The sequence below is a fragment of the Mandrillus leucophaeus genome, unplaced genomic scaffold (assembly GCF_000951045.1).
Source record: "Mandrillus leucophaeus isolate KB7577 unplaced genomic scaffold, Mleu.le_1.0 Scaffold25, whole genome shotgun sequence".
Lineage (NCBI taxonomy): Eukaryota > Metazoa > Chordata > Mammalia > Primates > Cercopithecidae > Mandrillus > Mandrillus leucophaeus.
Window position 1 is genome coordinate 5,984,549 of NW_012102587.1, and position 14,712 is coordinate 5,999,260.

The window sequence follows — 14,712 nt, forward strand, 5'->3', positions numbered from 1 at the left end:
TTTCACCATATATTTAAACCATATACATGGTTCAAAATATAAATACATATATAACTCTATAATATAAATATATAAATATAAATATCTGTATTTTTGGAAGACCATACATCAAAATGTATGTTACTACCTTTGGGTGGTAGAATTATTGTTTCTATCATATTTACAATTTTTTATATTTTCTAATTTAAAAAATAATATAAAGGCATTTTTCAAAGAAAAAGAATAAAAATAAAGTGTACACATGGAATTTCAAACTTAAAAAGCACATGAACTATAGGCGGTTTACATTAAAAAGTATTCTTCAAAATTTTTGTTTTAATTTGTATTTCTTTCATTACAATGAGGAGGAACACGTTTGATATGTTTATTACTGTGTTTTTGAAACCAGTTTTTCAAAGGATGATGCTTGCTTGGCTAGTTAGCCCCTGAAGGAGAGGAGGAGAGAACATTTACTGAGCTCTGGTTCACATCAGGCAACTGGCTAGGTGCTTCCATCGCTGGCATCTCATTTAATCCCTATATTTGCCCTGTGACAGAGAGATTTTATTTTCTGCACGCTACAGATAAGGAAACTGAGGCCCAGAGTTGATAAGGACAATAACTTGGCTTGAGATTTTCTATGTATAAATGGTGCAGCTCCAGATGGTCTGGCTCCAGAGCCAGTTCCTTATACAGAATGAAACTCAATCAGCTATTAATAAGAAACAAACACATCCTGAAATTGATTGATAAGCACATGGAAAATTGATTTCAGTTTTAAAAGGCTTACTTGATAACAAGATTTCAGGGAGTATAATTGTGCCTAAAATAAAGTACCCATCTAAATTCTTGAAGCACCAGAAATGTGTCTTTTTCAAAGACTGAGCTATTTAGACTCAGACAACAGGACAATGTTGTACTTTATGCAGAACAAATTTCACCCAAGATTACCTTTTAATAAGGCATAAAAGCATCCACTTACTTCTCCTTCTTGATGTCCTTGTAGTTCAACATAGGGAATTCCACTTTGATCATTTCTGGAGTCAATATAACTTCTACATTCTGCTCACAGAGCTCACTGCAAAGTGATAAGATGTTTAGTGGGAACTGCTCTTCCTTCCCAATGTAAAAATAGAATGAAATATTGTGATCATTTAGGAGTTACGCAATTCTTGTGGTATTCAACTTTAGTTCCATCTACTTTTGTTGTTTTACATTAAAAGAAGCATAAGGCTGATAAATTGCTTTCCACCAACAAACAATGGTAGGCATAATGGTAGTTATTTATAACCAGAGAAGAAAAAGCAATTTTAAAAAATGGGGGTTACAGAATTCATATTCTTTTCCAGTGTACATGGAGCATTTACCAAACTGACCGTATATTGGGCTATAAAGAAAGCCTGAAAGATTTCAAAAGACTAAAATTGGTCAGAATATGTTCTCTGACTACAATGGAATTAGAATAGAAATCAATAGCAAAGAAGACAACTAGAAAGCCCACAATGGCTTTAAAATTCAACAATATATTTCTAAATAGTGTAGTTCTTTCTTTTTCAATCTTTTTGTGGTCTGCTATCCCTTACAGCAGGGGTCAGTAAACTTTTCCTCTAGAGACTTAATGGGTCATATAGTCTTTGTTACAACTACACAACTTTTTGTTTCTGGCTGTTGTAGCAAGAGAGAAATCATAGAAAAATACATAACTGAATGGCTGTGGTTGTGTTGCAATAATACTTTATTTACAAATGTAGGTGGTGGGCCACATCTGGTTCAGAGCTATAGTTTGCTGACCTCTGGCCTAGAGCTTTGTTGTTTGATGGTTCAAGCTGGGCCACTGCTTGTGGGTTTCGGCTGAAGCAAAGCAGGGAGGGAGGGTGTGCAGGAGACACACTCACTCTGTTAAGAGCTGACCTCAGGAGTGGACTGTATCTTGTCTGCTAACAGTCCATCAGCAAACACTTAGTAAAATGGACAACTTAACTGCAAGGGAGGCTGGGAAACTTAACCTCTAGTTTCAGTGATTCCAGGACTTTAGAAGAACAGGACAACTAATTTGTTGACAGCACCCATCTCCACCATACTGAATTAGAGAAACGCTTCCAAGATCAACAAAGGGCAACAAAGGCTGCAAAAGTCTGGAATTACAAACAGGGCCACTTTACGTCAGCAGCGATATATGTAAAAAGAGGCGGGCATGGCAATTTTCTACTAAGAAAAATACCCTTGAAATCTGCAAGAGTTGTTCTAGCCTCATTAGACTGAAAGCTAATATTTACTGAGCAGCTGCTATATGCAAATCACTATGCTGGTGCTTTGCAAACATTATCTTCCCATTAGCAGTTTCTTTGTCTCAAAGGTGGGCATAACAATAAGAGCTCGTCATACAGATTAAATGAGACTGTTTACAAAGCACTCCCTGTCTCACATTTAATGCTCAGTGAGTGTCAGTTATTACAATTACTATTCTCATCAGCATCAGCATCTCCTTTAATTCTGACAGCCCTCTATGAAGTAGGTACAACTATTCCCATTTCAAAGATGAGGAAACTGAGTCAAAATAGTGTGCACATCAGTGCTGAATGGAGGAGGAGCTGGGTATGTTTGGATCTACTGAACATCTCCCCAGTGGGCCTGGCAGAAAGAAGCTGAAGCAAATGTGAATCACCCCACCATGGCCGCAGCCCTCTCAAGAAATGCCGTCATGCAGTGATTTGAGTAGATGGCACTTCAACATTCCTTTTCAGAGCTGGAGTCCAAGCTCTAGAAGCTCAGGTATTGTCAAGTATCATTGCATGTGGGCAGGTCTTATTCGCCTCACATATTTAGGATTCCACTAATTGATTACTTACTTGTAAAAATGTACTTAAACTATCACTATAGTATGTATTTATAAAAGAAAAAACAGAAATCGTGATCAACAAATACTTATTTTTGAGTATATATGGTGTGAAAGACGCTGTAGTCTGGTGTGTAATAAACCACTTCCTGCAAATCACAAGCAGGCTGGCAGTGATCCTAGTCTGACCATGACAGTGATAATTTGCTATCAGTGCTTGAGTTATCAGGATTTCTTTGCTTCATCACAGCTGATGGTGTAATTTAGAATGCAAAAGTTTTTTTTTTTGAGACAGAGTCTTGCTCTGTCACCCAGGCTGGAGTGCAGTGGCACCATCTTGGCTCACTGCACTCTCCGCCTCCCGGGTGCACACCATTCTCCTGCCTCAGCCTCTTGAGTAGCTGGGACTACAGGCGCCCGCCACCACGCCCGGCTAATTTTTGTTGTATTTTTAGTAGAGACGGGGTTTCACCGTGTTAGCCAGGATGGTCTTGATCTCCTGACCTCGTGATCTGCCCGCCTTGGCCTCCCAAAGTGCTGGGATTACAGGCGTGAGCCACTGCGCCCAGCCTAGAATGCAAAAGTGTGTATGTGTTAAGAATGAAAACATTTTTGAACAACGGAGCTAAGGAGTGCAGATCAGTAGGGTTGCTACAGGAGGCCAGGTCCTCAGATGGCCTTGGTCCACCCAGTTCTTCCCCCTCTTGCTTGCAATTCTTGGACAGGATGTACTGAGAATGCAACATCCTAAGATAAACAGCAGGGCTGTGTCCCTGTTCCTCTCAGAACAGAATGTTCTGCAATGCTTAAGCTCAGCGATCCCTGTGACACTCAGGGAATAAAACCCAAAGTAAAGTGCTTTTGGGGTCCCTCAGCTGTGATGCAATGTGGGAGACATGCAGATGAGACTGCATCTGCCCTGGGCAGCTTTACTAAGCCTTGGTGAGCTGGCTCACCCTGGATCCTAGGCTTCTGTTTATTCTTGCTGCCTATCTGTGAGTCATACATCTGCTTTGCCTGGCTTACTGTACTTGTGTTCTGTCTTACTAAACTAGACCTAAGAACCTTTGCAGATGTCAAAGAAATAGTCAGAAAAATATATTGATAAATATGGATGCTCCTTGACTTATAATGAGGTTAGGTCCCATTAGACCCATCATGAGTTGAAAATATCGTGAGTCGAAAGTGCATTTTTGATTCATGATATTTTCAACTCACAATGGGTTTATCTGAACAGAATCCCATCATAAGTCGAGGAGTGTACTGAATGAGTCACTTTCACACCACTGTAAAGTTGAAAAATCATAAGTCAAACCAATGTAAGGCAGGAGCTGTCTGTAGTTTCTATAATGTTTTGGTAAGTGACAGGAGTTAAATACTGATAGCTTCATTTGTGAAGTAAGAAAGCAAAGACTATGTATAAGCACAATTCATTCATGAGCCCCATCTCAAATAAAAATGAAGACATCCATCTCACCACAGAAATATACTTCAGAACACTTCCTTCGCTCGCTTTGAGGCAATGCAATCCCACGTAACTGCTATCAGCGCAGGAGTCAGAGCCAAAAGTGGGATGATCAGGCAGGCACAGGGCTGGGTGCTTGGCCTCAACAGTGATCAGAGCCCAGACGTTTCATGCCAGTACTTACACCCATCAAACAGAAGCACGTGGGAGCATCTGGCTTTTGGTAAAGAGCCTAAGTTGGCTGTTTGTGTTTCCAGCTTTTCACTTGTCCTCTCCTGGTGTTTTCTGGGACCTCCCCACTGGACCAGGAGTCTTCTCATTCCCATCACCTCTCCTGCCACTGACCCTCAAGCCTGAACTCTAAAAAGGCTCTGGGGATTTTACACTGAGTTATAAGTGAGACTCAAAATATTCCCTCCCCAGAGGTAGTTTAATAGAAACAAAGCACAAAGCTAAAGGAATGGGTCTTCAGTAATAGTTCAGGAAATAGTGGGTAGGGAGGAACTCTGGGACCAAGAGTCTTCCCAATGTGCCAGAGCTCTCATCATGCAGGGCTGGTGGCCCTCTCTGTGCTACACCCCGACTCTGCTGTCACAGATACAGCAGCAGATCCAAATGCTCCTTCATACCCCCAAAGACATGAAAAATCAAAATTTAAAAATATCAGAAATATTTATTCATCTTCCACACTTGAGATATAACACTGGAAGGAGGAAAACCTCTTGGGACATAAATACGTCTTCATCTGATGTTTTGGAAATCTAACCATGTATCTTCTCTTATTTTTATTTTCTCATAATGTTACTATTGGGTGATACAACTTCATTCTAAAGTGAGCTGTTGCTTGCCTACCAAGTGTCAGATGCTGGGCTAGGGGTTTGGAATACCAGGGTCATTAATGGTAGTATAGCTAATTATCAAAACCTTACTATGTGTGAGGCACTGAACTAAACATTGGACATGTATTAATTCATCTGCTTTTCATAGCAACCCATGAGATGGGTCCTAGGATCATTCCATTTGAAGATGAGGACACTGGGGCACTGAGAGGTGAAGTCAGTTGCCCAAGGTGTACTGTGAGTGAGTGGCGGTGGTGAGGGGGGTGGTGTTGAACCCACAGCCTACCCCTTCATCACACTATTCTATACAACATTTTGGGTGCTCTATAATCTTCTAATGGAATCTAATTTTAATGAGAGATGAGTTTGTATACAAATTTATGCTATGTTGGTTAACTAAACTAGAAATCTTAAATGAATTTTACTTTTGCCTGGTAGAAAGTATCTGCTTTAAAACATACGGAACTTCTAATTTTCTCCCTAAAATTATGTGGTGATATAATAAGTAGCTAAGTATATTTTTAAAAAAGAGGAAGTAATGACTCAGATCTAGAGGCATTTGCAAATGGGGCAATGCCAGGTGAGCCAGCTGGACACACGTGTGAGCTGGACGTGCAAATGTTGCATGCTGTGGCGCTCACGATGGAAAAGCTGCCCTGGGACAAGGGCATGGGCTCTGCTTGGCTCAGGTTTCCCATTCTCAGCTCTGCTGCTGTGTCTGTAGACATCAGGTGTAAATGAGCATATGGATAGGAGATTCAAGACCATTTCTACTGGCTGTTGGGTGCTGATCAGTAAAATCAAATGTAAGTGCCTTGCTTCTGGACCTGTATTTCTTTATGCCCATCCAAGTCCTACCTATCTTTCACATACTAACCCAAGTCCATGTGACCACTGAAGCCTTCCAAGGCCATTTGGCACCACCTCAGATCTCCTCTCCCTTGAACTCCTGGAACTGCTAAAGATCAGGAAATTGTAGAGCTTAAAGACTGTCGATTCTCCACCATGAATTTAACATCTTATCTAGGTGGTGGTGTGGATGGGTGTTAGCCTTATCGTCTCATTTGAGTTGCAAGCTCAGGCACTGTGGGGTCTTCTGAAGTTCCTCACAGCACCTCACATATTTTTGGAAAACAGACCACATTAGGGGCTGAAGGTTAAAAAAAAAATACCGTTCAACTGTTTCTAGTCTGTCTTCTTCTGGTAAAGCATCAAGGATGGCAGGGACGTCTACTGGAAGCATAAATGAATTGAAGGAATCGCAGCTGTGGAGAAACCACACAAGCAGTCAAGGATAAAGACTCATACTAGAAGTCTTGGGGTCTTTACATAATTTTCTAAAGCATTTTTATTTTACTACTGGCGAGGCCTCTACTACTCTGTCCTCCCTCACTCTTGAAAAGCCATTTATGGTTCCCAGAGGCAAAGGCAGGGGATGCAGGCCCCAGGCAAACCAGGGAGAATATTGCCAAATAAGACACTTCCTGGAGTTCAAAAAGAGAATAACATAATTTTTCAGTTTGTAGTGTCTGAAATTGTATTATCTCCTGGGGTGAGTGTAGTTAGATACTGATACGGTTTGGACCTGTGTCCCCACCAAATCTCATGTTGAATAGTAATCCCCAGTGTTGGAGGTGGAGCCTGGTGGGAGGTGATTGGATCATGGGGGTGGAGTTCTCAGGAATGGGTTAGCACTATCCCCTTGGTGCTGTTCTCATGATGGTGAGTGAGTGCGTTACAGTGAGATCTGGTTGTTTAAAAGTGTGTGTCACCTCCCCTCACGCTTCCTCCTGCTCTGGCCACGTGAGGTGCTGGCTTCCCCTTTGCCTTCCGCCATGATTGTAAGTTTCCTGAGGCCTCCCCAGAAGCCGAGCAGAAGCTGTCCTGCTTCCTGTACAGCTTATGGAACCCGGAGCCAATGAAACCTCTTTTCTTTATAAATTACTCAGTTTCAGGTATTTCTTTATAGCAATGAGAGAACAGGCTAATACAGGTAGTTTACTTTTGGTCCTAGTATTTTCCCTCCACCTTTTTACTCCTTCGTAGACATTCTATTCCATTTCATATCTTCCTCCCCTCCTCCTTGTGTAATATTTAGTATTATAACTTTAGAGCTTTATATAAAAATTCCTGGGTATTGAGAATGTTAAAGGAATTGAGATAGGGTGAAAAATACATTGTTCTTTTAAACTTGGCAGCAGCCCTTTGTTTCAAGTGGATGGAATGAGCACTTTTTGGGGGTCTCGACTCCTTCCATACACACATTTCAGATGATATAGAAGGAATAAAAAACGAACACACAACAGCCAAGAGAACAGGAGAAAAGGCATCAATGGATACAAGTTTTCAATCATTTTCTGGAATAAATTTCTAGAAGCCTGGAGAATGCTGTCTCATGAAAAACAGCGAAGAGTGACAGAGCCTGGAGCCCGCTCGGAAGGAAACAGACCTCCTCACAGATGCTGGAAAGGCTGAAGCTGAAGGTAGGGCAGGAGGCAGGAATGGAAAGCAGGGATTAACCGACGGCTCCTTTGTGTGGGCACATATGTCTTTGAAATAATATTCTTATCTTTGTTTTGTTATTGTGCAAAAATGCACCCGCTTGCCAAGTATGAAGACGGACTGAAAAAAAAATTATAGCACCATGGTTTTGACTAATGGGAAAAGAATGAGGAAAGCATCTGTGAGCTGATATAGAGTGACTTTCTGGAGATATTAAGTGAAAAAAAACAAATGCAGAAAAGCATATCTAGAATGCCACTTTTTGTGTAAGACAGAAGGGAAAATAAGAAAAATATATATATTCTGCTTACCAGTATAAAGACAAACACAGGAAGGATACATTAGAAGAACACGCTGGCTACCTGCCAGGGGCTGGAGGGAGATTCGAGGGAGTGACACTTCCCTGAATATGCCTTTAGTGTAGTTTTGAGTTTGGAAAACATGTTAATGTTCAACATATTGAAAAAATAAAATTAAATCAGTAAGAAAGTGAAATAAAAGACAAAGACTGAAAGCAAACTGAAACAAATCACAGTATTTCACAGAAATTCCATAACCACATTGGAAGGAAAGATAGAGAGACAGAGAGAGAGAGAGAGAGACAGAGAGAGAGAGAGAGACAGAGAGAGAGAGAGAGACAGAGAGAGAGAGACAGAGAGAAAGAGAGACAGAGAGAGAGAGAGAGACAGAGAGAGAGAGAGCGCGCTAAAGGAATGAGAACAGAAACAGAAAAGAAAAAGAAATCACCCAAGTAACTTACTACAAGTGATTTGATTACACACCCATAGACTTGGGTGGGGGAGGTCGGGGGGACCTGGAAACAAATCTGAACTTATTTTGCGTGTTTATTAAGGTGGTTATGGATCAAGAAATTCTGAAATGATTTTTGATCTATTATAAAATTAGTAAATGTATTAGAAGCCAGGGTTCTCACAGTGGAAGAAGGGAGATACAAATATGGAATGGTGGAAAGCAAGCAATAACTCTATGGATATGGACTGGAACTGTAGGCATTGGTGTGAATTCATAATTTCTAAAATATGGATATGTATGAATATATGTGTGTTTATATGCACACACATTACATATATATGTATGTTGCATGTATCTTTGTGTGTACATTGTGTGTGTGTGTTTGTGTGTATCTCTGACTTTGTCTGCTGAACAGGCCAAGAAGCAAACCCCACCCCACCGCAGAAGCGATGTGTATACATAACACCCAGATTTTGGCCTTTAATTCCATTTCCCACCAAAAGGACTCTGGGTCCGGAGACACAGAGGTTAGCCCTGTTAGTAACTGACTTCATGATAAAGAATCCAGGTTCTATTAGAAAATTCTACCAAAACTTTACTTTAGAACATGTATAGTCAGAGAGAATTCCCACTAAGAAGAGGGACTGAGAAGTTCAGGGTCTGGGCCACTCGCCAGGGACCAGGTTGGTCTAGGACAATGGAATGGCAACAACCAAGGGTTTTTCATGAAGCAAAACTTACCCAATTTGTAAATTCTGAGACCATGTTCCTCTCACTTTTGTGTGTGTGTTAAATATATTCATTTAAAATCGAAATAGTGATGACAGTAGATGGTGGTTGGGCCTTTTTAAAATTTGTTTTGCTTTGTTTATTTTTTAAATTTTTGTTTATTTTCTTTTAAGATAGAGTCTCGCTCTGTTGCCTGGGCTGGAGTGCAGTGGCATAATATTGGTTAACTGCAACCTCTGCCTCCTGGGTTGAAGCGATTCTCCTGCCTTAGCCTCCTGAGTAGCTGGGATTACAGGTGCCCACCACCACATCTAGCTCATTTTTGTATTTTTAGCAGAGACGAGGTTTCACCATGTTGCCCAGGCTGGTCTTGAACTCCTGGCCTCAAGTGATCCTCCTGCCTTGGCCTCCCAAAGTGCCGGGATTATAGGCATAAGCCAATGTGTCTGGCTGTTGCTTTGTTTAATTTTAATGTCCTGGCTGAGCACGGTGGCTCATGCCTGTAACCCCAGGACTTTGGGAGGCCGAGGTGGGTGGATTGCTTGAGGTCAGGTGTTCAAGACAAACCTGGCCAACATAGTGAAACCCTGTCTCTACTAAAAACACAAAAATTAGCCAGGCATGGCGGCACGCGCCTGTAATCCCAGCTACTCGGGAGGCTGAGGCAGAGAATCGCTTAAACCCAGGAGGCAAAGGTTGCAGTGAGCTGAGATCACACCACTGCACTCCAGGCTGGGTGACAGAGTGAGACTCCATTAAAAAAAAAAAAAAATTAATGTCCTTACTTGACAAAGTAAAACCCTGACAACGCCAAGACAGTTCCCAAAGTTCTTCTGGACATTTCGCTCATCTATGAAATCAGGAAGTCTGGGAACTATTGGATTAGATAATTTCTTCAGTTGTCACCGACTCTCAGATTTTATGGAAGTCCAAAGAGACTTAACAAGTTATCTCTGAATTTACTGAAGAGTAAAGAAATAAATGGGCTGCTTCAATTATTACAAATACAACAATGACTTCGAATAAATAAACACTAAATAACTATATTGCATGGTTTAACAACAAACAGTTGTCAGGGGCAAAAGATACAAGGCAAACCTCATAAGTAATAGGAGTTAATTTATTCAAGTAAAATGGTTGCAAAGTTGGAATATCATTAATGAATTAGTAGGAAGTTGCAATAGACTGAATTTTGTGTTGTCCCCAAATTCATGTTGAAGGTAACTCCCAGGCCAGCTGCAGTGGCTCACACCTGTAATCCCAACACTTTGGGAGGCCAAGGTGGGAGGATCACTTGAGGCCAGGAGTAACAGCCCGGGCAACACAGCAAGACCCTATCCCTATTTACCTTAAAAATAATAAGAACTTAACCCCCAATGTGATGGTATTTGGAGATGGAGCCTTTGGGAGGTGGGTTAGATCATGAGAATGGAGCCCTCATGAATAGGATTAGTGCCTATAAAAGAGGCCTGAGACGCTGGGTGTAGTGGCTCCACTTCCGTAATCCCAGCACTTTGGGAGGCTGAGGTGGGAGGATTGCTTGAGGCCAGGAGTTCAACACCAGCCTGGGCAATGTAGCAAAACTCTGTCTCTACAATAAATAAGTAAAATTGACTGAGCATGGTGATGCACACCTATAATCCCAGCTACTTGGGAGGATGAGGGAGGAGAATCACTTGAGCCCAGGAGTTTGAAGCTGCGGTGAGCTATGATCATGCCACTGCGCTCCAGCGTGGAAGAGAGTGGTATCTCATCTTTAAAAAAAAAAAAAAAAAAAAAGCCACTGAGAGCTCCCTTCCCCTTTCTGCCATGTTTGGACACAGTGAGAAGACAACCATGTCTGAACCAGGAAGCTGGCCCTCACCAGACACCAAGTCTACTGGCGCCTTGACCTTGGACTTCCCAGTCTCCAGAAATAAATTTCAGTTGTTCATAAATTACATCTATGGTATTTTATTGTAGCTGCCCAAACAAACTAAGACAGAACTTAAAAAAGGAATTACACTTCTTATTTTGTATCTGTTTTCAGAAATAAAAAATGACCTAGAGTCTTACATCCTGTGGAAATCCACGCTAAGGAGATACAGAATCCTCTCTTGATTTTATGAGCTGTTATGCAACTGCAGTTTATTTTGAAACAAACTGGCCCAACAGAGCACTCAGGCACATAAGCTGAAAGTAACAACTCATGGTTCGAGAGTTTTCTTTAATTCATGGAGAGTTCATGTTTAATTCATGGTTATTCAAGCCCAAGGTAACTGCATTCTCACTGCTTGTTGAAAGAACAGCCTTGGGAGATTTTTTTCCAAGGACACTGCCTTGGAAAGAAAATAGGATGCTTTTTCTTGATTCTTAAGAACCGCACATGCTGACAACGGGTGGACACGGTCAGCGGGTCGCTACTTCTCACCATTCTTCATTTTTGTTATTCAGTCTCCTGACAGCACCCCAAACCCTGTTTACTGACTGCAGAGGTCAGATCTGAAGCATCCTCACCCGCAGCAAAATGAGGCAGTCTGTCAATGTGGTGACGGACCATCGCCATCTGGTGGCAATGGAGTGACTGCGACACTTAGTGGGCGGGGAAGGAGGGTAGAAGCGAGAGAAGAGTTACTAAGAATGTACTAGGCATGATGCTAGATGCTTCACAAGATCATTGCACTTTTATCCTCACACACACAAATGTGAGGATGCCGTCACTGCCTCTGTCTCAGAGAGGAGGAGATTATTGCTCCAAGGGCTTCATTAATACGTAGCTCGCCCAAGGACAGAGCTGGTGATACATCCAGCGTACAATGGAGGCAGGCCTCTCCCATGCCAAAGCTTTCCTTCTCTCTTCGATGCCATTGTTCCCACCAGCTCTGGAGATTTGACATTCTAGAAATATGCTAAAAACGTAGAACAAGGATGCTGATTTTGAGATGGCAATAGGGTGGATGAGGAATGGATGAAGTATAATAATTGGAAAGAAACATAGTTTTGAGTTCCTGCCATGTCCCAAATCCTATGCTGGGTGCTTTTTGTTTACCACCTGCTAATCTTCAGGCAAAGGAGAGGAGTAGAGAAGCCCTAAGGAAGTAACCCTTAGGGGACAGCACATGGGAAAGCCCTGACGTACAAGACGTATGGCTGCATTTGGCTTAGTTCAGGAAGAGCTTACCAATGAAGCCCTTCAATGAAGTCGATGAAGAAGGAAGTCAAATTCAGTGTTCTGGGGTCACAACCCAGATTCCGACTATCTCCTCAAATACCTGGGGAGGCGCGGGTGGATGTGTAGTGTACATGGACGGCTGCACATTGGGTGAGCTCTGGCACTCTTACTGAAATTAAAATGTCAATGCTGAGAAGGGCCTTTGCAACAAGTCCAATCCCCTTGTCTTACTGACAAGAGGACTGGGCCCAGAGAGTTGGCCAAGGGGTGTGGCTGAGGTCACATGGCTCCTGGGGCTCATGTAGCTCCCTGGTGAGCTTCTGAGTCAGAGGATCCAGGTGACCTGAGTGGGAGCTGGGGTGTGTGTAAAGATCACCTACTGATCTTGGCTGGTGGCAGAGCTCAGGTTTCTTGGCCACTCTTGGGGCCATGCCGGGGCTCTGCCACCTTGGGGTGGGCCTCATTCTGGATCAGAAGATTCGGACTTTGACAGCTGATGATAATCATTTTGGGACACTAGTCATGTCTGTTCATCAATTACTCATTTAGCCGTATTTATAAGGACAGTGGACTAAAGAAGCAAATCCAAAGGCTCAGGAGTGAGCGATTGGCCAGGTAGAGAGAGTCTAACGAAAAGGCACGAGGCTACTTGTTTGGTATCTTACAGTTTTGAAGAGCTATTAAATAAGCAAATTAGCAAAAATGTAGTCACTCTAAGTTTCTTCTTTCATCATTCAACAATATTCTGATCTACGCATTGTGTATTTGGAGTAGGGCTGTTTTCTGTGTGGGGATTGCCATGGTCTCACAGTGAATGCCAGCCTGTGGCACAAGAGAGCTGTAGATTCTTTGAAACTGGATACAGGGAGTGAGGAAGGCTAATCTTGGCAATTTATGATTTTTCCCCCCTTTTTTTTGTTTTGAGATGGAGTCTCTCTCTGTTGCCCAGGCAGCAATTTATGAATTTTAAAAAGATTGATCATGAATATGTCAGTTGAATTATATGGAATGGTTGTCTACTTGTAATGTCAGTTAAATTATATGGAATGGTTGTCTACTTGTACTCAAGCATTGCCAATTTGTCACCTAGGGCATTACTTTTCAAAAAAGTGTATCTCGATTAAGATAAATTCAAAATATGAAAATCAATTACACATCATCAAATTTCTCTGACTAGCAAACTTCTCTCATGCTTTAAAAAGATGGTTTGGCATATTATTGGCATTTAACTCTTGGGGATCATTGCCTCTGTAATCCATGGGGCACACATACTTATGAACAAACAGATGAGAAGTGCTTACCTCTTTGTGGTCTCCACCTTGGAGGGGTCCGGCAGGCAGGAGAGAACCAGGGACTGGAAGCTTTTCCAGTGCATTATTCCAGGAATAATGTCCTGTAAGGAAAGTCAGCACACGGGTGCTACATGGGAAGCAACTGTTTGGTGAGGTAAAGTTTCGGAAGGACTTTTGTTTTATTCAACTCTTTTTCAGTCTTAAAAGGCTAAGCAGCAAAATCTGTAATTTCATTCAGTTTGGATTTTTCTGAAGCAAAAAGGCAATTGCTTCAGCAAAGCACATTAAACAATGCAACACAGAATTAGAGACAAAGGTGAGGTTTGCTTCCCTTGCTTCATTAGGCACTTGTACAAGCAACATGTCCTCGGGATGGAGGGCAGCTGCGGCCTTAGAATCTGTTTTGTTTGTTGTGAATGTGATGCTAATGCAACACTCGGAGAGGAAGGCAGTTCATCCAGCGGCACTCCAGGCGGGAGAGCTGCACATGCGCGCCACGTGGGAGGAGAGCGCTGCAAGGAGACCCCCGCTGGGCTGAGTGCAGGGTGCATGATAGAGACAGAAGGGAGTCTGGCTGGAGAGCCAGGCAGGTCACAGGGGCACTGTGGGCCAAGCTAATGAGCTTGGAGCTCCTCCTGCAGGCAGTGGGGCCCACGGAAGGCTTTTGAGCAGGAAATGACAGGATCAACTTGTGCCTAAGGAAGATTTCTCCGAAGGGAAGGCGGACTGCAGCAGCAGTGGGCCACAGGCTAGACTAGAGGGAGGTCTGCAAATCTGTTTGCTGTGTCAGTGGCACACTGGTGGCCCCCCGGGGTGGTGAGATGAGGGGATTGTGGGAGGAGGGAAAGAATCTCATAGGTAACTGCACAAAGTCCATAAAACAGAAAGGCAAGTAGGTGACACAGGAAGAGGAGGCAGTTGAGGGTGTGGCTGGTAGAAGTGGGGAGAGAGATCATAATCTGAGTTAAGGGTTGATTGAGTTTGAAGGGCCTGAAGATAACCCTTAAGGGGTGTCGGGGGATATTCAGGTCAGGGTGGTTCCCTGTGGGGGGAAGTAATTCCTTGGGGCCACTTCTTTGCATGTGTCACACCACCACCTTGTCCATTCTGGTTTCTACACTTGGGGTCAAAGAGAGAGGAGGTCAGACCAAGGGTTTGCGCATACT

The 14,712-nt window shown here is 42.6% G+C and overlaps 1 protein-coding gene across 1 annotated transcript in view; it reads right to left on the reverse strand.

The window, feature by feature from the left end:
• CFAP221 (cilia and flagella associated protein 221) overlaps nt 1-14,712 on the reverse strand; it is a 129,955-nt gene that overhangs the window by 4,687 nt on the left and 110,556 nt on the right. Inside the window, exons 21-23 of the mRNA XM_011983433.1 lie at nt 13,556-13,647; nt 6,292-6,384; nt 962-1,057 (exon numbers count right to left, since the gene is read on the reverse strand). Coding sequence (XP_011838823.1) covers nt 962-1,057; nt 6,292-6,384; nt 13,556-13,647 — 281 coding nt within the window. The remainder of the gene's footprint in view (nt 1-961; nt 1,058-6,291; nt 6,385-13,555; nt 13,648-14,712) is intronic.